This window comes from Cottoperca gobio, chromosome 4 (genome assembly GCF_900634415.1).
Source record: "Cottoperca gobio chromosome 4, fCotGob3.1, whole genome shotgun sequence".
Lineage (NCBI taxonomy): Eukaryota > Metazoa > Chordata > Actinopteri > Perciformes > Bovichtidae > Cottoperca > Cottoperca gobio.
The window spans coordinates 10,473,081-10,497,690 of NC_041358.1; the positions used below are offsets into that span (position 1 = coordinate 10,473,081).

The following is a 24,610-nucleotide window of genomic DNA, read 5'->3' on the forward strand; positions in this document are numbered from 1 at the left end:
AACTGACATTTAAATGAAGCCCATTTACCTGTCGTCTTGCAATCCAGGCTCTGCAGTGTGTCTGAAGTGTGATGGCAGCTTTCCTCATTTGGGTGTAGTCGTTCCTCTCCAACCTGCCGAGCAGCACCGCCCGGACCCTCCGCTGAAGTCTCACAGCTGTCTCCCGCTTCCTCTGGAAGATACGCTTCTGCACGGAGCATCTCCAGCACGTTTGGATCACAATTGCAGCTTCATTTCGTCGACTCATGTCCCTCCTGACACACCAGCCTCTGACTGCTGCCTGAAGGGTGATAGTGGATTGCTTCATTTTCAGGAACGTTTCCCTTTCTAGCCTCTGAAGAATATAGGAGCGATAGGATCTCTGGATGATAATGGCAGACCGAAGCATGGCCTGGAATTTGACTTCCTCTCTGTGCTTTCTGAATGCAGACTGGATCACAGTTGCAGTGTCATGCCAACGAGCAACCTCCTGTCTGACGCGTCTGCCTCTGTATGCTGCCTGAACGATGATGGCTGCGTTCCACATTTCCAGGAATTGTGTTCTTTGTGCTTTAGCTGCAACAGCAGCCCGATATTGTCGCTGAATAGTAAGGACAGAGAATTTCAATTTCAGATATTGCTTGCGTTCGGAGAAGCCTCTGTAAGCTCTCTGGATAACACTGGCAGCCTGATGCCTTTGTCTGAGGATTCTTCTGGATTTCAGTCCACGGAAGGCAGCTTGTAGATTAAGGACAGCTTTCCTCACCTCCTGATAATGTTTCACTTCAATGTTTCTCTGTCTTTGAGCTCTAAACCTCTGCTGTAAGACACATGCTGCCCAGCGTTGTTTCCTGAAGGCTGACTGCTGTTTATGCCTCTTGAAGTTTGCTTGAATGACGGCAGCAGCCCTGTGCATCTTGGCAACGCTGCTTCGCACACGATGACCTCTGAAAGCGGCCTGAAGGGTGACTGTGGATTGCTTCATTTTCAGGAACTTTTTCCTTTCTTGCCTCTGAAGAATACAGGAGCGGTAAAATCTCTGGATGATAATGGCAGACAGACGCATGGCCTGGAATTTGACTTCCTCTCTGTGCTTTCTGAATGCAGACTGGATCACAGTTGCAGCCTCATGCCAACGAGCAACTTCCTGTCTGACCTGCTGGCCTCTGTATGCTGCCTGGAGGACAACTGCAGCACTGCGTATCGTTCGATAGGTTTGCCTTTGTTCCTTTGCTGCTACAGTGGCCCGATACCTCCGCTGAACGGTGAGAACAGAGGATTTTAAGGTCCGATACTGCTGGTGTTCACAGTGGGCTCTGTAAGCTCTCTGGATAACACTGGCAGCCTGATACCTTTGTCTGAGGATTCTTCTGGATTTCAGTCCACGGAAGGCAGCTTGTAGATTAAGGACAGCTTTCCTCACCTCCTGATAATGTTTCACCTCAAGGTTTCTCTGTCTTTGAGCTCTAAACCTCTGCTGTAAGACACAGGCTGCACAGCGTTGTTTCCTGAAGGCTGACTGCTGTTTATGCCTCTTGAAGTTTGCTTGAATGACAGCAGCAGCCCTTTGCATCTTGGCAACGCTGCTTCGCACACGATGACCTCTGAAAGCAGCCTGAAGAACGATGGCAGCATGTCTCGCTTTCAGGAACTTTTCCCTTTCTTGCCTCTGAAGAATACAGCAGCGATAGAATCTTTGGATGATAATGGCAGACAGACGCATGGCCTGGAATTTGACTTCCTCTCTGTGCTTTCTGAATGCAGATTGGATCACAGTTGCAGCCTGATGCCAACGAGCAACTTCCTGTCTGACCTGCCACCCCCTGTATGCTGCCTGGAGGACAACAGCAGTGTTGCACATGTTTTGGTATCGTTTCATCTGCTCCTTTGCTGCTACAGTGGCCCGATACCTCCGCTGAACTGTGAGAACGGAGGATTTTAAGGTCTGATACTGCTGGTGTTCACAGTGGGCTCTGTAAACTCTCTGGATAACACTGGCAGCCTGATGCCTGTGTTTGATGCTCTGCCTTAATTTCATTCCACGATATGCAGCCTGTAACATCATGGCTGCTTTTCGGTGCTGCTGATAATGTTTCACTTCAATGTTTCTCTGTTTTTGAGCTCTAAACCTCTGCTGTAAGACACATGCTGCCCAGTGTTGTTTCCTGAAGGCTGACTGCTGTTTATGCCTCTTGAAGTTTGCTTGAATGACAGCAGCAGCCCTTTGCATCTTGGCAACGCTGCTTCGCACACGATGACCTCTGAAAGCAGCCTGAAGAACGATGGCAGCATGTCTCGCTTTCAGGAACTTTTCCCTTTCTTGCCTCTGAAGAATACAGGAGCGATAGAATCTTTGGATGATAATGGCAGACAGACGCATGGCCTGGAATTTGACTTCCTCTCTGTGCTTTCTGAATGCAGATTGGATCACAGTTGCAGCCTGATGCCAACGAGCAACTTCCTGTCTGACCTGCCACCCCCTGTATGCTGCCTGGAGGACAACAGCAGTGTTGCACATGTTTTGGTATCGTTTCATCTGCTCCTTTGCTGCTACAGTGGCCCGATACCTCCGCTGAACTGTGAGAACGGAGGATTTTAAGGTCTGATACTGCTGGTGTTCACAGTGGGCTCTGTAAACTCTCTGGATAACACTGGCAGCCTGATGCCTGTGTTTGATGCTCTGCCTTAATTTCATTCCACGATATGCAGCCTGTAACATCATGGCTGCTTTTCGGTGCTGCTGATAATGTTTCACTTCAATGTTTCTCTGTTTTTGAGCTCTAAACCTCTGCTGTAAGACACATGCTGCCCAGTGTTGTTTCCTGAAGGCTGACTGCTGTTTATGCCTCTTGAAGTTTGCTTGAATGACAGCAGCAGCCCTGTGCATCTTGGCAACGCTGCTTCGCACACGATGACCTCTGAAAGCAGCCTGAAGAACGATGGCAGCATGTCTCGCTTTCAGGAACTTTTCCCTTTCTTGCCTTTGAAGAATACAGAAGCGATAGAATCTCTGGATGATAATGGCAGACAGACGCATGGCCTGGAATTTGACTTCCTCTCTGTGCTTTCTGAATGCAGATTGGATCACAGTTGCAGCCTCATGCCAACGAGTAACTTCCTGTCTGACCTGCCACCCCCTATATGCTGCCTGGAGGACAACAGCAGTGTTGCGCATGTTTTGGTATAGTTTCATCTGCTCCTTTGCTGCTACAGTGGCCCGATACCTCCGCTGAACGGTGAGAACAGAGGATTTTAAGGTCTGATACTGCTGGTGTTCACAGTGGGCTCTGTAAGCTCTTTGGATAACACCGGCAGCCTGATGCCTTTGTCTGAGGATTCTTCTGGATTTCAGTCCACGGAAGGCAGCTTGTAGATTAAGGACAGCTTTCCTCACCTCCTGATAATGTTTCACCTCAATGTTTCTCTGTCTTTGAGCTCTAAACCTCTGCTGTAAGACACAGGCTGCCCAGCGTTGTTTCCTGAAGGCTGACTGCTGTTTATGCCTCTTGAAGTTTGCTTGAATGACGGCAGCAGCCCTGTGCATCTTGGCAACGCTGCTTCGCACACGATGACCTCTGAAAGCGGCCTGAAGGGTGACTGTGGATTGCTTCATTTTCAGGAACTTTTTCCTTTCTTGCCTCTGAAGAATACAGGAGCGGTAGAATCTCTGGATGATAATGGCAGACAGACGCATGGCCTGGAATTTGACTTCCTCTCTGTGCTTTCTGAATGCAGATTGGATCACAGTTGCAGCCTCATGCCAACGAGCAACTTCCTGTCTGACCTGCCACCCCCTATATGCTGCCTGGAGGACAACAGCAGTGTTGCGCATGTTTTGGTATAGTTTCATCTGCTCCTTTGCTGCTACAGTGGCCCGATACCTCCGCTGAACGGTGAGAACAGAGGATTTTATGGTCTGATACTGCTGGTGTTCACAGTGGGCTCTGTAAGCTCTCTGGATAACACCGGCAGCCTGATGCCTTTGTCTGAGGATTCTTCTGGATTTCAGTCCACGGAAGGCAGCTTGTAGATTAAGGACAGCTTTCCTCACCTCCTGATAATGTTTCACTTCAATGTTTCTCTGTTTTTGAGCTCTAAACCTCTGCTGTAAGACACAGGCTGCCCAGCGTTGTTTCCTGAAGGCTGACTGCTGTTTATGCCTCTTGAAGTTTGCTTGAATGACAGCAGCAGCCCTGTGCATCTTGGCAACGCTGCTTCGCACACGATGACCTCTGAAAGCAGCCTGAAGAACGATGGCAGCATGTCTCGCTTTCAGGAACTTTTCCCTTTCTTGCCTCTGAAGAATACAGCAGCGATAGAATCTTTGGATGATAATGGCAGACAGACGCATGGCCTGGAATTTGACTTCCTCTCTGTGCTTTCTGAATGCAGACTGGATCACAGTTGCAGCCTCATGCCAACGAGCAACTTCCTGTCTGATCTGCTGGCCTCTGTATGCTGCCTGGAGGACAACAGCAGTGTTGCGCATGTTTTGGTATCGTTTCATCTGCTCCTTTGCTGCTACAGTGGCCCGATACCTCCGCTGAAGTCTCACAGCTGTCTCCTGCTTCCTCTGGAAGATACGCTTCTGCACGGAGCATCTCCAGCACGCTTGGATCACAATGGCAGCTTCATTTCGTCGATTTATGTCACTCCTGACACACCAGCCTCTGACTGCTGCCTGAAGGGTGATAGTGGATTGCTTCATTTTCAGGAACTTTTCCCTTTCTTGCCTCTGAAGAATACAGGAGCGATAGAATCTCTGGATGATAATGGCAGACAGACACATGGCCTGGAATTTGACTTCCTCTCTGTGCTTTCTGAATGCAAACTGGATCACAGTTGCAGCCTGATGCCAACGAGCAACTTCCTGTCTGACCTGCCACCCCCTGTATGCTGCCTGGAGGACAACAGCAGTATTGCGCATGTTTTGGTATCGTTTCATCTGCTCCTTTGCTGCTACAGTGGCCCGATACCTCCGCTGAACTGTGAGAACGGAGGATTTTAAGGTCTGATACTGCTGGTGTTCACAGTGGGCTCTGTAAGCTCTCTGGATAACACTGGCGGCCTGATGCCCATTTTCCTTTACCGTTTTCTGAGTTTTCCATCTTCTGTACCTTCTCTGTATTTTCACCACTGCAGATCTGAGGGATAGATAATGTTCCCGATCTTTTCTTGCGAGAACCAATGCTCGAGAGTGCTTCTGAATGACAATTGCCGCCCAGTAGATTCTCCCATAAGCAGAGGCTGCCCTTCTCATTCGCCATTGTGCTTGGACAACAATGGTGTAGTATCTGAGGAGTTGGTAAGCCCTCATGGTTGAAAACATCCTCCATTGAGCCTGCGTGGACAAGATAACATATTTAAAAGCACAATTACACAAGCAGGCTTCATTGTGAAGCTGGTGTCACAAATCACAAATGTTGACTAGACAGCATGAACATTCAGGGTCTTTGGATAAACTTTGTAAAACTAAACTGTAACTTTGTCAGTCATCCAAGAATGATAAAAATATACTCCTTTATTTCTACTGTAACATGAGTTATGCGATTTCTCATTTTGTAACAATTCTATTAAGTGAAAAACTCCCATTGGTTTATCATGCACAACCTGGTCTTTTTTATTTTTTTAATACCCCTTTTAATTCTTCAAACACCTACCTGGATAACAGTTGCTGCTTCATGCTGCAGAGCCCGAAGTTGAGCCCGTTTTTTAAGCCTCAGCCTGTTGCAGGCTACATAACCCCTCCAGACTGACTGGATGACAACGGCAGCTTGATTCTGCCTCTTAGCTCTGCGCTTCTGCAGAAAACTCCTCACAACTAACTGGATTTTCACAGCAGCCATGTTTCTTTCCTGTGTCCAAACAAAAATCAAGAAATAAGTTAGACATTGTTAATATATTTCAGCAAATTCCGGTGACAATTCTCTGTTCATCAGTACGAGTAATCCCTTTCTGTCTCCTTACTGGTTATAAATCTATTTTTTTTGTATTATAATGATGTATCAAATGCCAGACGTTTTCAGATTTGTGCGAAACTTTGTTTGTCAATTGACCTTTTTTTCTTCCATAATTAAAAAATGTTAAACGACGTGTGCTCGACGACCATTTCAAACAAATAAAATGACCTTACTTGTAATGTAGGCAATAAATATAAGGAAATAGATATAGGACATCATGTGTTTAATGTATCAACACTTCACATCACAAACTGTCCAAACTTACTTCATAAGATGTCCACGTGGAAACAATAGTTAACAAATGACTGAAGTAAGACCTGGCACTATTTAGTTTTAACTGTAACCACCAAATAAAGCCAACAGCAAAAATAAATAAATGAAAAACAAGCACAAAACTTAAACTTGCAAAAGTCTCTGTACATTGTGACAGATTCAGTTTGGTTCATACAGACAAAACAATTTATTTATTTCCAAAAATAAAAAGAATAGCTCAGATAAATAAAATCCATCACTTCGCAGTTGTAGCAAACATTGAACAGACCTTGTAGAGCTGCAGATCTTTCTTTAAGCTGTATTTCCTCCAGGCAGCCTGTATGACTCGAGCTGCTCTGGTTTCGTTCCGCAGGTCCAGAAGACGAGCACATAGGAAGGACAGGTAAGACACCACGACCTGGAAATAAACAGATGTGGATGAAGGTGGAGCATTGCATCATTTTCAATCTACAGAGTTTAAAAAATAATAATAAGTCATTAGTCTGAATATTTATTACGTTATCAAGGTTTAGTGTATTTTTCATATTTGTAAAGACAGTTCCTTTTATTCCAGTTGATATGGCTCAGTGAAGACTGTACACTGATTAAAATCAGTAAAATTGTTGTTTTCTTAAGTCTGACCAACTAATCTGTATTTGTATCTGTGAACAGATTGGAAAGAAATCACCTTCCAAAGCATGCAGCCACAACTGTTCAACTTGAAACGTTCAGGTGATACACCCTTAGCTCGTAAAACATATTTTTGTGTGCCGACTTATTTACGTTCCTGCCGTGTAGTTTTGTGTTGGATGGGTTTGCGGGGTGTCCTGCGTTCAAGCAGTTCCGATTGGACAAACGCTCTAGTAAAGCTGTAAATGAAGCTACTTTAAAGAAACATGCGCTTCATTGTGACAGTTTCAGGTCTCTGCAAGGTGATGGAGAAACGGTAGTAATTACTGTGAGTTGTAAACACATTAGGATTTACTGGGATAAGTGTTAAACATAACTTTGGAGCTAGACCTATGATCTGATGTTTATCAACATGAACAATACTGGAAAACAGTATTACAGAAAAAGAATATTAAGCAGCTTCTTACAGTTGTGCATTTGATAAAAACAATGACTTGTGTTCCTGCAGAGGGTAGAGACAGCCTCCTGCCTGGTCTCACCTTCTCATTGGGGATGGTGTTGGACATGTCAGCGGGGTTGATCATGGCAGGAACTCCACCCAGGAACGACACAGCTGTGTTGACCTGCCTGAAGTTATTTTTCTCATTCTCCAGTAACTCTTTGAACTCCACTGACGCAGACGCTGGGCCTGTTCACAAAAACAGCAGATACGGTCATCACAAGTCTTTTACTGTCTCTCCAATCTCTCTTGAGGTGAGACACTACAGGTGAACAGGGTAAAACATTTAATTACCGGTAATAGACATTGCCATGAAATCTCCTTAGTTGATTACTTGCATTAAGACAATATTTCTTTCTATTACAAGTGTTCTGAAATGTTATGTTTAAATATGTAAATTATGAATCATCTGATGCCAACTTTTGGTAAATTTAGGAGAAATCAAATAGACAAAGTGTAGAAAAATAAACACCTAAATATGTATTTTGGATGTTTTCATTTCAACCTGGTCTGAAACAAAAACATGTTATGGAAGCAAAATAGCCCAAACTGTCAAATAAAACAGTCTAGATCTCAAAACAGCTGGGTTTACTGTGGATAATAACTTTTGGTTTATTTATCCCTAAATTTCTTATTTCTTTCCCTAAATGCCAGACGTCTTATCAAAATCTGTGTTTTCCACTGTGATGCACGACACATGCGATGTACAACTGATGTATAAACATCCCCTGGAAACATTCTTTCAAAGTGCATTCAAGCACACAATTGAACTGAAGACACGGCACACAAGTACCGTTCAGGCCCGTCTGCGAGGAGTCAAAGGAGTTGTCGGAGTCGCTGGCTGAGCAGTTGAGCTCCAGGCGACCCCTCAGTGAGCACTCGACAGTCTGAGTGGTGCTGTGACTGACAGCCCTCTCTGGCAGGAGACTGGGGTGGTAGTGGTGGATAAGGTAGCAGAGGACGCGGCCATCCGAGAACGTCACGGTGAAGTTCTCCACCTGCACAGACGACACACATACCGTTTTCATTAAGCAAGGACTTGAGACGATTTTCAAGACTGACTGTAATATAGGGCTATAAAAATAAGCTTGACAAGATTGAAAGTCCTGAGAAATGTAGCTGCATTTGACATTATTCCTGATGGTCACTAGAATATGTGAAGACACTGTAGGAGAGTGTGTAGTCATGTCAATGATGTTTGACAAAAGAGAGAAAAGGAGTTTTATGGTGAAACCACCACCGAAGAAGAAGCAGCCCCAGAGGCTACAACAGAATAGCTGTTAAATAAAACATCAAATGACAAAGTGCAGTGAGTGAACTAAGTAACACTGCATTCTGCCGAACCAGACGAGATGACTATCACAATTAATAATAATAATAATAAGCTTTATTTGTATAGCACCTTTCATACAAGAATTGCAGCCCAAAGTGCTTCACAGCAAAAACATAACAATTAGTACAAGGACAGAATAAGAGCATTTACAGAACAATAATCAGTGTTTATGTAAATTAGTCTGAAGTACCATTATAAAAATAGCCGACTTAAAATAGTATAAAATAGCAGAATTAAAATTGTATAATAGCAGAATTAAAATAGCAGATAACGCGTTATGGTTTCCCCAATTGTTAGAGTTGGGTTAAACTTTTAGACTTCTCTGGTCGATACTTTACTTGTCCCCGTTGTACAAAGTAAGTTAAAGCACAATCGTCACTGTGAGTCCCAGATTTCGTTTATGGTAAAATCCAGATAAAACCGTTATTAAACACGCTGGTTTAACCTTTTCAGTCTAAGGCAATATCTGACTACTAGTCTTCTCTGCTGTGACTCGTATGAAATACCTCTGTCAAATATCTCTTCCGTCAAAGGACTTCAATATATATAGCTGTAGTATCATGGAGCTATGGAAGCACACATTGTGTTCTCTAATGATGTCCCCCAGTGGTAGCATGTATAGGGAGAACAGTAATGGACTGAGGCAGCTCCCTTGTGGAACTCCAAAGTGGGCATTATGCTTCTCTGACACATGATCTCCAAACCTGACAAAATACTTTCTCCCTTTGAAAACTAATCCTATTAATAAAACTGTCGTCTTCGGCCCATGAAAATAAAAATGTTAAATTCACCTTTAGACTGTAGAAGTCACACACAGCGCGGACCCAGTCCATCAGCAGGGTGATCTTAGTGCTGCTGTGTTCATACGGCAGCCTGGTCTTTGCAGGACTCAGCTGAAGCCCCCGGTCGGCCCTCAGAGACGCCAGCCTCCGTTTGGTCCTCCAGGATCTCTTCAAGAAGCCAATTTCCTCCCTCAGCTGATCCTCATCCAAAACCACCTCCACCTTAACAGATCATTTGATAAACAGCATATCAATTAACTCTTTCCGCAGGCCAAATACTTAATTTCTATTTATTTTTTTAAAACGGTTGTGCCTGATTGTAAACAGAGTCGGGTACTAACGTGAAACGTGAAGATGATTTTCCACAAGAGGCTCAGTGTCTTCTCTCTGTGTGCATCCACAATGTCTCTGGAATCAATGTTGGAGCCTGGAAATAAAGACACAATCCTTAAATACCTTTGAACCACATTAATAATAGTAAATACGTTAAAGTCATTTATTAGGCATAAATGTCAAACGTTCTCAAAAAGTGATAATTTTCTGCTTTTCCGTTTCAAATCATTGTAACATGAATATCTTTGGATTTCACCAAAGGAAAATGTATTTATTTAAAGAAGTCAGCTTTAGGAATTGATAGGAACTTTCCACCCTTTTACCACCAATAATAATAATAATAATAATTTGACATATTGATTGAATAATTGCAAGTTGCAGCCTCATACGACTGTTCATGTCTTGTTTATTCATTAATGACTGTATTTCCCCTTTAGGTATTAAACACAGCTGTTGCTGAAGCAGTTTCATGATTTTAAAAAGCAAACTCTTTTGTAATTAAGTTGCAGGCGAAGTTATTGCGTTTACTTTTCTAATTTCCTTGATGTTTTGAAACGCTACCTCTCATCCTGAAGGGCTTTGTTACACATGTTCACTTATACAGAAGCGCACAAACATTGATATAGTCACATAATATGCAAAGCAATCCAATTATGTCACTGAACAACAACAGCTGTTTGTGATCAAACACAAAAGGTGTGCAGTGAAATGGCAGATGTTCGTGCTCAAATAAAAGATGTCACAATGGTGGGAAATGAAACAATGAAAATGCAACACTTCTGTGAAGGACACAGTCGCACAGGAGGTCAAAAAAACATTTTCTCATTAAGTGGAGGACAAACGTTCTTTCAGGTTGAGCGTCTACGTTTCTTGCCGTTTGTTTAGGAGAAAAATCATAATTACCGCGATCATCTTTGAGGTCGACCCCTTTGTTTTTGAGCACTTGCAAAGCCATGTCGACGTTGTGGATCTTCTGCAGGCGGCTGATGGCTGGCAGACGGAGCTTGGCCGACAAACTCCAGTCCTGGATGAGGAGCTCCATCACACGCCTGGAAAACCCCACATGAGAAACTTTATAATGATGCAGCGTAAGAATCTTTGTTGACATCTTTGGCATTACGTGCTTGTTGCTTTTTCACGCAGTCTATAACCGAACATCTCTCTTGTACTGTACAATTAATGAACGCTGATGGTTTGAGACCCAAATCACCACAATTTACAATCAATAAAGACAACTACACGGGTTACTGTTGATCTACTGCTTTATAATGTGTATTCCTACGACGCATTTTCGTTTTACCAATTGAAAAAACTGAATTGGGAAACAAATTTTTGCTGGAAACAAGTTTGGAAAAAAAAAGCTACTTGACGCCACATTTTTTTAACCTTTTGATAGAGAAAATGTTTAGTATCATTTGCTGCACGTTACTGGGTAGACTAGCTGTGAGGGCACCTTGGCTTTGATTATAATACAATAGCAGCTCAGTATTGATTATTCAACTGATTAGGTTTGCAAAGAAGGGGGGGTGAATGAGTAAATGAAAAGTATTGAATATGAATTGGGTCCTGGGTAAGACGTTAAACTGCATCCTATTGTGGGCGGATAGGGCTCATAGCCTCATAGCCATGTAAGGCAACCCATCTAGGAGAAGGACAATGCGAACAAAAACCAAGGGTGCTGTTCACACCCGGCTCCGAGCCGTATACCATCTGGAGGCATCAGAGTGAAGGGCAGATAAGGGCTTATGCCCAAAATGGCCAAAGTAGGACTGTGAGGAGCTGCGCTCCACAATTCTTATATTTGCGTATTGTAAGGCCTAAATTATGGAGAACAAAGTCATTCCAAATCCTATACTTCCAGCGGCGGGAGTCCGCAGGAACCAAGCAGCGGACGGTGGGGCTTGTCCTCTCCCTGGAGGACAGTATGACGATAGGGCCTCAAACCCGGAAGGGAGGGTTCTATCCGACCACAGCACACTGTCCAAAGCACTCCTGCGTTGCCGGAGACCATTCACCATGGGAACCTTCAACGCAAGCAGTTAAAGGGAGGCTGGAGGAGCTCACCCACCAATGTGGCACAAGCTGAGGAGGTGGAGAAGTTCTATGAGGACCTTGTAACAGCGGTCAGTGATATCCCGGCTCACAACTTCCTTGCAATCCTGGGTGACTTCAATGTAAGGCTCGGACCGGAGGACGCACCTCTCACGTACCACAACTCCACTAACCGCAATGGCGAACATCTTGCATCCCTACTTATGGAGCACGAGCTACTAGCTTCGAACACAATGTTCCAGAAAAGATGGACCTTCCATGATCGGGCTACCGGTATGCAACGTCAACTGGACTACATACTAGTAAGGCTAAGGTGGAGAAACGCCATCTTGAACACTGAACCTTACAGCACGTTCAACTCTGTGGGCTCTGATCATAGAGTGGTCTCCATGAGGGTGAGACTGAGCCTCAGGGTCCCCAAACCAAGCCTGAAGACCCTTTATGACTGGAAGGCATTCTCGGCCAGCCCTGGCCTTCAAACCAGGTACACAGTGGAGGTGAGGAATCGCGTCCAGCTGCTGGGCGAGGAGGAGCCTAATACCAAGTACAGGCGGTTCTTCGCTGCGAACGTGGAGGTGACCAGTATGCGTGTTGCAGTGATGGAGAGGAATGGAGTATCCCAGAGGTCCAAGCATCCGGAGATCATGGTGGCGCGTGAGGGAGTGGAGGAAGCACACCGAGGCTTTGAGCACGAGCCGACTGCAGATAATCGCATGGTATTGAATATGGCCAAACAGCTTCTTTTTGATACCTACGATAAGATCGGGGGGTAGGAGCTGATTGAGAAGGTACAGAGAGTGGAGGCAGTTTATGGTGAACAGCAGTACGGGGAGGCATGGAGGGTCATCAATGAGATGAGTGGGAGGAAAAGGTCGAAGGAGGGACAGGTGGCGGGCGACAGCCCAGAAGAGGGGGACCTCCTGGTTCACTCACTTCCGAAATCTCCTGGGAACACACCTGACAGTGGATGGACCCGAGTAAGTGATACCTGTCGTCCTCACGAATCTCGCTATTGACGATGGTCCCTTTACAGTCAGGGAGTTTGCCAAAGTGAAATCCACACTGAAGCAGGGGAAACGTGCTGGGCCAGACGGCATCCCTCCAGAGGTCTGTAAGAACTGTGATCTTGGCGACATCATTCTGGAGTTCTGCAACCGTGCCCTTATGACAAACAGCCAGCCTGATATGTGGTCTCTCTAACATCATCCCAGTGCCTAAGTCCGGAGATCTCTCAAAGCCAGACAACTACCGTGGCATAAGTCTGACTTATGCGGTTGTACATTTTTGCAATGACACGACACTGAACTGGATACGGAGCGCCATCGATCCCCACCTGAGAGAGAACCAAAGCGGTTTCCGAGAGAAGAGGACCACTGTGACCCAGATCTTGGCCTTGAGGAGAATCATCGAGGAGGTTAAGAAGAACAACCTGACAGCGGTACTGTGCTTCATCGATTTCAAAAAGGCATTTGACTCGATACAGAGGCGTGATGATGAAGATACTCAAGGCCTACGGTGTCCCTTCCAATTTACTCCGGGCCATAGGGACCATGTATAAGGGTACAAGAGGAAAGGTGGTAACCCCAGATGGCAACAGTGAAGAGTTTGACATCCTGGCTGGAGTGTTGCAAGGGGACACCCTTGCCCCCTTCCTCTTCATCATAGTCCTAGACTATACGCTCAGGAAGGCCATCAGTGAACGGGAGCTAGAACTCGGTCTCACAATAACACCTAGGAGGTCAAGACGACACCCCGCTCTAGTCCTAACGGACCTGGACTATGCGGATGACATCAGTCTGCTCTCGGACCGCGTAGAGCAAGCACAGGAACTCCTGGGCAGAGTGGAGACAGAGTGCACCAAGGTTGGCCTTCAGCTAAATGCCAAGAAAACTGAGTTCATAACATAACATCCCCCCGGACCATCCACCTCTAAAAACAACAGGAGGCACTGCTCTAAAGGAAGTCAATGATTTCATTACCTGGGCTTATGGGTCAACTCGTCCGAGCAAGACCTTAAAGTGAGGAAGGCGATTGCATGGAGGGCCCTGAATGGCATGACCTGTGTGTGGAACTCCAACCTCTCCCGACAAATGAAACTCAGCTTCTTCCATGCAACAGTGGAGTCTGTTATGCTGTATGGCAGTGAATGATGGACCCTGAAGCCCACCCGGGATAAATCCATAGATTGTTGCTAAACGAGAATGCTGCGTGTGGTACTTGGCATCAACAAGGATCAGCATGTCACCAACACGCACTTGTATGGGGGAGCGCTAAGGGTGGGTGAGAAAACAGCGGTCAGGAGAATGAGGCTGGCAGGTCACTGCCAGAGACACCAAGAGCTGCCAGCCAGCAAACTTGTGCTGTGGGAGCCAACACATGGGCACCTTGTTGCTGTTGCGGTGTACTTATTTTCATTTCTTTCGAAGTCACCAGAATGCAGCAAACAAAGAATTTTTGGGTAGGACACACAGACCCCTACTTTGTTTTTTTAAAACTTCCTATTTTTGAGGTCTCACCAACATGTATCTACTGTGCATAATAAAAGGAAATGTGCAAAAAAACAAACATACAAGATTGAACGATGATCAGAGAGCAATCCCTCTTTGCTGCTGAACACAGAGTCCCCCAGAGCTGCAGGGATGCTGCCGAGTAGCTGAACCTGACTTCTGAGAAAAGCGAATATCCCAACGGGGATCAGGGCATCACATTAAAATTCATTAAGTCTCACTTACACTAGACGAATGCCGCATTTCAAGTCTACTGCCAAATTCTTTACAGCGAAGTTGAACTCGTCCAGGGGCGTCTGAACGTGAGAGACAGGTAACCCCAAGTAGCCGAGGTGGCGGGGGAGGATCCCCTCTCCGCTCAGAAAGTCCCTGGAGAAGGCCAGGAGCAGGTCTTTACTCATCTGTAAAGATAAAATCATACAGCATGGCAGAGTTTAATGCAACCCAAGAAGATGTAATGAGAGAAAAACACAACGAACAATGTGAAAAGGTTTTCATCACTAGGTTAACGATGGATTACAATTTAGAACACAGCAGGATAGAGGGGAATGAGTAGCTGGACCATGTACACATTTATGATGTTTTCTCATTTGAAACCTACATCCCTGAGGCATAAAGGGATTCATAAACAAGACTATCAAGAATTATAAATCTGAGCTGATGTTTATAAAGTCGCTCAAAGTAAGAGTTGGTACACGTTTGACACTTTAAAATTCTAGGAATGAGCTCATTATTCTTCGTACCACCATTAAATCCGTCTGCTGAACATGAAGTGTGCAGGAAGCGACCTCATAATTGATCTGTACATGTATATTTATATAAAGTGTGCAGGCCTTAGTGTTGATCTAATTTAGACATGCTAGCATCACTCATTACATTCTGCCATTACTGTGAATAATCAGACGGTTTTAGTGCGGCACTGTCAGCTCTCAGCAGAACAGACATTTGTCAAATAGTTATCACACACTTGAGTTTCTGAACCCAATGTCCTGATTTATCTGCCTTTGATATCTTTATTATTCCTAAAATAAATGTTCTTCTTAATGTTGGTATAATAAGCATCTGGTCTGAGACAGTAAAAAATAGGCAAATATAATGACGTTCTAATAGTTTTGAGACAAGATACAAATATTAAAATGATCTTAAAGACTAAATCTGAAGTCATGTATCGTCATTTACCAAATGTATGATAGTTATTTGAATTGGCTGTACCTTTGTCCTTTAATGACACACCGATTACTTGGTTTGTTTTTCCCCCCATTCTTGTTGACACAAGAGGGCCTCAGCTTACCTTGAACTCTGCGTCCAAGCAGAACAGACAGGGGTTGTGCTCAATCAGCCGGGACTCTTTGGCTTTGTCCAGGAAACACACGAGCAGGAGCAGCTTCTTCAGAGTAAAGCGAGACAGCGCCTCCTCGTGGCCTAACAGACAGAAAGTAAAGAGACGTTAACCCCAGTCCAGAGTAACACAAGTCTGAAAATGTACTGAAAAGACAACCTTAAAGAGTGTTCCATGAAACACATTTGTTTAGATGTACTTTACTACAGAGTTCATTCTAATTAGTTCCCTTTTCACATTAACAGGTCCTAAATGTATGGGACTCCATCTCTGATCAAATTCACCATCTTTTAAAGCATGCGCTTGTAACTTTAATTATAGAATCCAAACAAACCTGGAAATGCTTAAAAAATTAACTTTATAGCAACGGAGGATTTTTGAGTGACTTTAAAATCATTTATGACAATATAAAATTCCAGTAGAGCAGCAAAGAATAGTTTAGTAGATTGAAAGAAAATGTATTAACTATTTTAATAATCACTTCTCATTTTTAGCAAAAACCTGCAAACAGTCTTTGGTTCACGCTTCTTAAATATGGAGATTTGCCATTTTATATAAATTGATTATCTTCGGGTTTTGGACAGCTGATCAGACAGAACAAGACATTTGAACATGTCATGCAGACTCTGAAATTATCCCATTTCTGACATTAAAGTCACATAAGTGTGTGTGTAGCGATAAAGTAATTGTAAAGTACAGCTTGAAATTTCCAGCAAATCTCCATCTTTCAGAACAATTAGATTAAAGCATTGCAGTTGTTCTGATTTACCATTAAATAGAAAGTCTCCAAATCCTGTAGAACAGTAGTCCCCAACCACCGGTCCGCACACCGGTACGTTGGTTATTTGGTACCGGGCCGCACAGGATAAAAAAATAATTAAAAAAAATCTTAATTTAAATTTTATTTTGAAAAATCACCAGATACATCCGTCTGTGCGTCTGTCTCTTGACACATGTCAAGACCCTAGGTCAAGACGCTCATCTCAGTCACGTGGTACTTTACTTAAAAAATTAAGCCCACAAGCAACAATGAGTGGAAAACAAATGTCTTTAAGGAGCTTTGATGAGGAGACAGAAATAGAGCCTACGACTTCCAAGAAAAAGAAAGATGCATTTCAAAAGACCGAAGTCCTACTTAAAATATGTGTTTATCGCTACAGGTGATTCTCATGCGCTGCTCTGCATAATACAGGCTCGCAAATGAGGAAACAAAGCCTTCAAAACTGCGTCGGCATATGGAGACCAAGCACCCGGCATTAAAAGACAAGCCCTTGGAGTTTTTTGAAAGAAAAAACATGAACAAGGAGGACATTAACAATTACTGATGGTCACCACATCAACAGATGCGAGTGTACTGAGAGCGTCATACTTAGTGACTAACCGTATTGCTTAGACTAAGAAACATTTTACTATTGGTGAAGAATTTATACCCCTATATTGGACAGGCTCGTTGCAGAGACTCAGGGCTCCCACTAATTCAGCGTAACGGTGAGTTTTTTTAATGCACTTTATATATTTGTTTTTATGCTGTCCTACCATTTTATTTCGTCATATTTATCCCCCCCACACTTTGAAGGCCGGTCCATGAAAATATTGTCTTACATGAAACCGGTCCGCGGCGCAAAAAAGGTTGGAGACCGCTGCTATAGAACACACTACATTCTGCCTTTAGTGGATAAGACTCGCATGTACAGATGATCTTAAGCCTCATGCACACCAAATAATAAACTACATGATTGGCAGACTAAATGCTCACATTTTGGCAATATCTGCTGGTTAAATTGTCGGCATGAGATTAAAAAGATTTGTTTGAGTCATTGAGAAAATGGCAAGAAGTCAAGTCGTTAAAGTTAAAACTAAAACCCAACTTGTTCATTTACCATTTGCATCATAAGAGTTCTGATTGCAGTTTGCTTATGATATGGCAAAAAAGGTTCAAGTTCCTGCTTATGTAGGAAAACGGAAATACAACTTGAACTGAAAACCTATTAGGCTATATTACTCTCCAGAGCGCAACATAACAACATGGAAAGATAGACAGGTAGACCACCACACCAAGAACAGACTATTCCACCACTGCTGTGCAATTATCACTGCCATGTGCAATATTCACTTTATTTTCTTTTGCTGTGACAAGATACATTTCCCATTAATGGTAGAACACACTAATAAAGAATTGCTGATTTCTGATAAAATGGAAAGATACATGGATAAAAATGCACAGCATAAAAGTGAAATGAATGGGCTGTGTCTTAAAAAGAATTTGCAGATGTTATGAGTTCAATAATTAAGGATATCTATCCATCTCTATATTAGATATAGATATATAAAAAAGGCCAGATAGGAAAAAGGTCCCCCACCCCTGCACTACAGCCACCAGTTCAAGAACCACTGGTGCTCTTAATTTACCTTCTTTGTAAAGGTTAGGCACTTTGGCGTGTCTGAACTGCGCAGCGATGTCTGGGTTCCAGAGCAGCCGCTGGAGGATGAACATAGCCAGACCCAAGGCGTCGCTGTTGCTCTCCAGTGAGATCAACTCCCCGAAGATCGTCTGAGAATGAACAACATTTGCATTTAGCAAGCGTCGGCTGGATAGTGAAGACACTAACAACATTAAAAAATAAAAAAGCAGAAGGAAACATCATTGTGTCAGAATACCTCGAGCCCAATCCGTAACCACAGCGGATTGTATGAAAGAAGCCAGTCGAGGACTTTCCGCCGTTCACCTGAAATGAGTCAAAAAACAAACGAGGACATAAAGTTACTTATCTGGGGGTTTCACTTCAGAGAATTACATCGGCAGGTTTCATGGCGTAACCGTCATTTACCTATGTCCTTCCAAAGATGGCGGTCTTTCCGGACGAGCAGCCTCTTGGCCTCCACCTCCAGTTCCAGCTTCTGAATAGCCTTGACCATGGACTCAGAAGTGAACAGTTGGCAGGCAGAACGACGGAGGCGGTTTAGCTTCCGTCGCGCCGTGTAGGTGCTGAAAGACATCTCCTCTTTGGTGGGAGCTTTAGGCACGCTGTACTTGTCATCGCTGCCCATTGCAAGGGACACAGCATTTACTACACAAGCAAATGAAACAGGAAATGTTAAATGCTTAGAAAGTCCCTTGCGCAAACATTTAGAGCTCAGATACTCCTTCAAATTCCTCTGCAACAATTAAGGCACTTAAGTTGTTAAGTGTTCACACCGTAATGGAGTGAGTCAACAAAGGATGTGGAAGCAACTCAAAACTAACTTTATATATTTCTTGCAACCAAACACTACAAAAAAAGATTGTGTTAAAGTCTGCCGATAGTTACCTTTAGTGACTTCAGTGTTGACTTTAAAGTCATCTGGGGTGAGGACGTAGTTGATCCACCATGTGAATCCCCGCTCCTGCTTCTCAATCCACCTCTCGTCATAGAACATGTTCTTGGCGGCAAACGGCATCGGGTGTCTCGGTATGGCTGTAAGGAAATAAATACAATTTTATGATAAACTAAAGAGCAAAATGCCATTTCACACAAACTACATTTTACAATGTCGTGCCATCAAAATACCCGTTTGCGCTGGCGTAATAAAGTTCAGCGTCGCCTGCGCTACAGCAATAACTTTTACAGTCTTCATGGATGAAATACCAGAGGACTTCCGAGCCTGGACACCTGTGAACAATAGGGGAAACGGTCATTTTGTATTTCATCGCACATTTATTCCCCTTCTTAAGGCAATTACAGCTCATATCATACCTCGTGAGGAGCGTCTGGCACTCAATTGCTTTGCCTGCGCAGGAACCACAGACCTCACCTTCTTTAGAGACGATGTAGTCATTGATCGCACTGAGCCTGGGGAGGAAACCGCATCATAGTAAATAGAGTAAGTCCAGAAACAAGGCAATTATTTAACAGAAATAGGTTCATTGACTTCCATTCATGCACCTACAGGCATGTCCCTTCTAAAAAAAGGGGAATATTTCAACTAATCTAAACTTTACACAAGCCAAGTTAGGGTAAAGAAATGACAATTACTCCAGGTAAAATTGCTTTTTAATTTTGATTGCATTTTAAATATATGCTGTGAATATCACATGTTATGGTGGCCTTGACTTTTAAAAAGACCCGTGTTTTGATACTGGAGTGAAAAACAGCAGAATAAAAAAATATAAATAAAAACTTTGGAAATCTATTAAAATCACCTTTTGATTATTTTTTAATAACAAAAGCAAACTGACAATGCAAATGGATGTTGTTTTTTCATTTAACTGTAAATCAAAAGCAATTGTATTTATAAAAAAATGTTATAAATGTATTATTCATTTCTCTCTTTTTTTTTTTTTTTATTCTAGCATTTACTGTACGTCACGTCACCTGATAACATAACTCAAGAATGAAGTGCATCTTTTATACCTTGAATGATATAGTTTTGTACAGACAGGTGTTGCTATTATTTTGGCCATCCCATATATATATCAATGAGGGCAGGCTAAATACAGAAACACCTTTCTGTATGATGCAATACAACAAACTCTAAAATGACCATAAAACTTCAACAACACTGCATTAGTTGTAGAGTACATCTTCATATGCAGGTCAGAAACAGCATCTACAGTATTTTTTGAGTTTCTACTATAGAACAACATCATGTATTATCATCACTCATACTTCACATTTGCTCACCTGCAGTTCTCTGCCTCTGTGATGCACTTCTCTCCTGGACTGATCTCGGGGGCTCCGTTTTTCCAGCTACCACCCTGCTCCTTTTGACACGCTCAGCTTTCCCAATCGCCTCGATCTTTGCGTAGCTTTTCAAATACTCCTCACTCTTCCTCTTCAATGCCATTTGAATGGGAAATGACTCGTCCTGAACGACCGGCGGTACCGAAACAGTTGGAGACAACGTGCGTGGTGTGAGGTTGTGGTGAAGGGGAGAAGATGAGCACAGGGGCGACAGAGAGGTGACTGTACAACAGATGGAAGCGGGGGCTGCGGAAGTGGCTGAGAAAGAGAAACGGGATGGGGTCATAGACGGAGGGGAGGTGATGGGAAAGGTGATGGGTGTAGGCTGTGGAATGAGGCTGGAGGAGGTGAACTCCTGGGCTGAAGGTTTGTCATCACACGGGGAGCTGGCAGTCTCAGAGTTTTGCCATCCCTTGGTGTCTGTCTCGGAGTCTATGACAGGAAGGTTTGGCGTGCCTGGTGCAGAGTCACACTGACCGTCAGACAGCTCAAGGGTTTTCTCTAAGAGCCTTCGCCTCGACTTCTTTATTTTCCTTCCACTCGAAAGGTTCTCCTCTATTGGTGCTTTGCTCTTGGTTATCGTGGCAGAGGTAAAAGAGGCCTTTTTGCCCCTCTCCGTAGCATTATCAACCTTTTTGCTGACAAAGAAAGTAAGCCTGGGCTCATTGGACTCGGACCCATGTGGGCTATCAGGTAATACTGCAAGGACATTTCTGTCAGCTCCACAACCATGAGTCTCACTCTTGGAGTCCAGTGAATCGGAAAAGCCACAGCTCGAACTAGTGTCTCGAAGACTGGTGTTCATGCGGCTCAGATCAGAGTCAATGAGGGCCAGTGCGTCTTTCAAAGAGGGAACAGGGGATCCAGTTAAGCAACTGTTGGCACCAGTCACAGAATTTGGAGTAGCAGAAAGGGGGCTGTCTGACTGAATATTTGGTATGAGCTTCCTAAATAACTCTGGTGTCCCAATAGGTGACAGCGTCCTGTTGAGGATTTTGGTAAGATCTTTGTTTTCAGGTTTGCCCACCAACACATCTGGGCTAGCAGATATGTTGCCAGAGTCCATCAGCATTCCGGCTGGGACGAGTAGGACAAGAGGAGAGTTCCTCTGAACACGATGGATATTCTCCTGGTCCGACAAGCCCAGGGGCCATTGCATGGTCTTCTGCTCCTCTGATTTCTGAGAGTAATCGTCCATGGGAGTGAGATTAGAGAGGGACCTCTCCCTGACAGTTTTGCCCTCATTTAGAGATGCAAGAGGGCTGCGTGGCTTATCCCGTTTGTACTGTGGCTTTCGAGACACATGGAAGGTTTTATTGGCGGCCATCTTCAGTGGCTGTTTGGTTTTCTCTCTCCTGGGTGCGGCTACTTTTTCACCATCTTTTTTGATTGTGTCCCATAAGCTCTTCTGAAATGCAAAAGACAAACACCAGGTAATTGCCATGTCAAAATAACAGTACTAGATGTAGTTGTTCCCTCATTAGGTTTGAAAGAGCACTGCGAGATCTATCGGTTTGTAGAGCTTTTGCCAGGATCGGGAAAATTAGACCCATTTATTTGCCTGATTTTCTTTATACATTTTGTATAAGCATTGTTGGAGGAAGCACGAGAACAAAAAATTTAATTGGCAACAACTGTTTTACTCCAATTGTTGTGCATATGAAGTTGTAGACCTAAAAGTCAACTAATTTTCATAACATATCGATTTGCCGATCACATTGATTAATCGTCCTGTCTAGAACATTAGAAAATCATTTTAAATATCCATCACAATTTCATAAAGCCCAAGGTAATGTCATCAAAAGTTGTGTCCATCAAACAGTCAAAAATCTAAAGAATTTACTATTATGACAAGGCAAGAAAAATCAGCCCCTTTTCACACTTGATAAGCTATAACAATATACATTTTTACTAATAGTTACAGATCTACCAGAATTTATAAAAAATATAAATGTATTTAAGTATAATTGTAACCAACAGTGTCCTGTAGTCGGCGGAGATCATTTACCTTTTTCTTTTTTGGGGCTTCTGCTCTCCCCAGCAGTACAGCCTGGTTTTTGAGGAACCCATTGGCATTAAAGACGATGAGCTCTCTTATTCTACCTTCTTCTGTTGGAGTCCAGGTTACTGTCAAACTGATAGAGTCCTCGGGCTGTAAACACAAAAGCACAAGGGAAGATGATTTTACAATAAACAAAAAACATTAAGGGTATATTGATCGAAACAAACATGAAACAGAATAGCTACGGAGCATGAAAGCCGCTTGGTTTACACGCTCTGTGGGACATGAGTTGTGTCCCTTCGTGCAGAGAAAAGCGAACGTTAGCTAAGAGCTTTAACTTACCTGAATGGTGAACTTGTGGCGGTCCACAGAAAAACCTTTACTTGAGGGGATCTTTTCAATAGTAACTTCAGCTTCCGATTCCTCTGTAGGGTTCTCAATACGCAGAACAGCCGATTTGGAGGTGCCCAACTTAACGGTTCCAAATATCACAAAAGGAGCTTTTGAAAACAGGGTCAAAACCAAAACTGGAACATCGTTCTCCTTGTTAGCGGCGATTCGCTTTACAGGACTGAAGTCGAGAAATCCTCTCCGTGTTGAAGTTTCCCTTTCAGCCATTTCAAATGAAATAAAGTAGAAGTAGCAAATGGCCAGCTACATGTCACGCAGTTAGTATGCCAAACGTCTAGCATGTGAACTGCTTCTAACGTTCACTGCTTACAACTTGCAAACGTTAAAACACGCTTCTTTCCACAACACACTGAATGACCGTTTTAAATTCGGTTGTGGTTTTTAATCAGCCAATAAGAAGAAAGGGATGGCTACGTATTGTCCAATGGGTAAAGAGAGTAGATCGAAACCATATGAATACACAGCATTCGACCAATCAGTTATCGGCTACATTTTTTAAACTGCGTTAAGCCACGCCCACATTCCGAGATACCAAAAAAGGAAGACGTGTCACTCTAATGTTATTTTTCGGGACTACAAAAGCCAAATGGTTAATGTATCCTCTCACTTATATTTTGTTCATATTCCACTTAAGCCGAAAGTAATGGTAAGAACCAGAACTAAGATTGTATATTTCAAATTTCCGTAAAGTATTGTGCATGAGTGGTTTACACCTCTCGTCTAAAACAGATTGTGGTTCTACATTTTACAGTTTTGTGATGCTCTGCTAACTGATACGATCTTCAATATGCACGTTATTTTTAGTCTATGGTTATTTCTTACTCGGGTTTTAACTAAGTGTTATACACAAATAATATAATAATAATAATAATAATAATAATAATTTAATTCTGTTGTATTGCGTCAGTAAATGATGGATATTTTTTATTCAGGAAATGTGACACATCGAAATGTGTTCACTATTATGGAACTGAACCCTTTGTGTAGAAACGTGATGTTGCTCGTCCGGAGGACAGCTCGCCGTGATCGTATAGTGGTTAGTACTCTGCGTTGTGGCCGCAGCAACCCCGGTTCGAATCCGGGTCACGGCACATTTTTTGAGGAGGATCAGGTTCCCCTGGGAAGCAGAAACAAGCCCTGACAAACATACCATTAATGTACATTCAGAAATGTTATATTTGTAGACCAATATCCATAATATAAATCTACCAAATTAATGTAACCCTACTGGAATAAAAGGTATACTATATTTTCCTCTAAAATGTAATTGATTGGATTATTAAGAAATTAAGAAAGTATTTAAGAAAGAAATTAAGTGTCTCAAATTTGCACAGTACTAAAATGAAGGTTGGCTACGCCTACTAGTGCAGTGCTTGATCCTCTGTTTGCCCCCTATCTGTTATACTAAAGGGATGTAAATCACATTGATTATATCGTGACTTGTGACGGTGCAAAAAAAAGCAACAAAAGAGCCCTCTTGGATTTCTCTATGGTAGATCAAATATAATAAAGTGCTCTCCAAGGCAACCCAATATGTAATAAAACGTGAAAAGGTACCTCCATCAGCAGCTGCTGACAGGTCCTCCTCTGCAGCTCTGATATATTTCAGCTAAGATATTAATCACTTCATAAGTTAGGAAAATTAATAAAATGTTGTTACTCTTCTTCCTAAAAGAAGAACCAAACGTCACGATGAGAACGTTTGTACAGTTCGGACTGATCTTCTATCCCGAGATGTTTGGATAAGAACTTTATTGATACACCAAAGGGGAAATGTATTTGTTTAGTAAGCCAGCTAGTTTCATGGCTG

The 24,610-nt window shown here is 43.1% G+C and overlaps 1 protein-coding gene and 1 non-coding gene across 6 annotated transcripts in view; one reads left to right on the forward strand and one right to left on the reverse strand.

Moving 5' to 3' along the window:
* aspm (assembly factor for spindle microtubules) overlaps positions 1 to 23,138 on the reverse strand; it is a 30,982-nt gene extending 7,844 nt beyond the window's left edge. The window contains exons 1-20 of one of the 5 annotated variants that reach the window (XM_029429121.1): positions 22,732 to 23,138; positions 22,396 to 22,539; positions 20,328 to 21,795; positions 19,401 to 19,508; positions 19,215 to 19,316; positions 18,975 to 19,121; positions 18,495 to 18,734; positions 18,325 to 18,392; positions 18,076 to 18,217; positions 15,619 to 15,749; positions 14,553 to 14,728; positions 10,672 to 10,817; positions 9,777 to 9,862; positions 9,445 to 9,657; positions 8,114 to 8,318; positions 7,361 to 7,509; positions 6,481 to 6,609; positions 5,640 to 5,834; positions 4,518 to 5,320; positions 29 to 3,860 (exon numbers count right to left, since the gene is read on the reverse strand). In XM_029429121.1, the coding sequence (XP_029284981.1) occupies positions 29 to 3,860; positions 4,518 to 5,320; positions 5,640 to 5,834; positions 6,481 to 6,609; positions 7,361 to 7,509; positions 8,114 to 8,318; positions 9,445 to 9,657; positions 9,777 to 9,862; positions 10,672 to 10,817; positions 14,553 to 14,728; positions 15,619 to 15,749; positions 18,076 to 18,217; positions 18,325 to 18,392; positions 18,495 to 18,734; positions 18,975 to 19,121; positions 19,215 to 19,316; positions 19,401 to 19,508; positions 20,328 to 21,795; positions 22,396 to 22,539; positions 22,732 to 23,007 (8,760 nt within the window). In that variant the 5' untranslated portion in view covers positions 23,008 to 23,138. Of the gene's footprint in view, positions 1 to 28; positions 5,321 to 5,639; positions 5,835 to 6,480; positions 6,610 to 7,360; positions 7,510 to 8,113; positions 8,319 to 9,444; positions 9,658 to 9,776; positions 9,863 to 10,671; positions 10,818 to 14,552; positions 14,729 to 15,618; positions 15,750 to 18,075; positions 18,218 to 18,324; positions 18,393 to 18,494; positions 18,735 to 18,974; positions 19,122 to 19,214; positions 19,317 to 19,400; positions 19,509 to 20,327; positions 21,796 to 22,395; positions 22,540 to 22,731 lie in introns of all 5 variants that reach the window. The other 4 variants (XM_029429122.1, XM_029429125.1, XM_029429120.1 and 1 more) reach the window with 4 other exon arrangements.
* Positions 23,139 to 23,819: 681 nt separating this feature from the next.
* On the forward strand, positions 23,820 to 23,891 carry trnah-gug (transfer RNA histidin (anticodon GUG)). Its single transcript has one exon. It is a non-coding gene; the product is annotated as a tRNA-His (tRNA).
* The last annotated feature ends 719 nt before the right edge of the window (positions 23,892 to 24,610 follow it).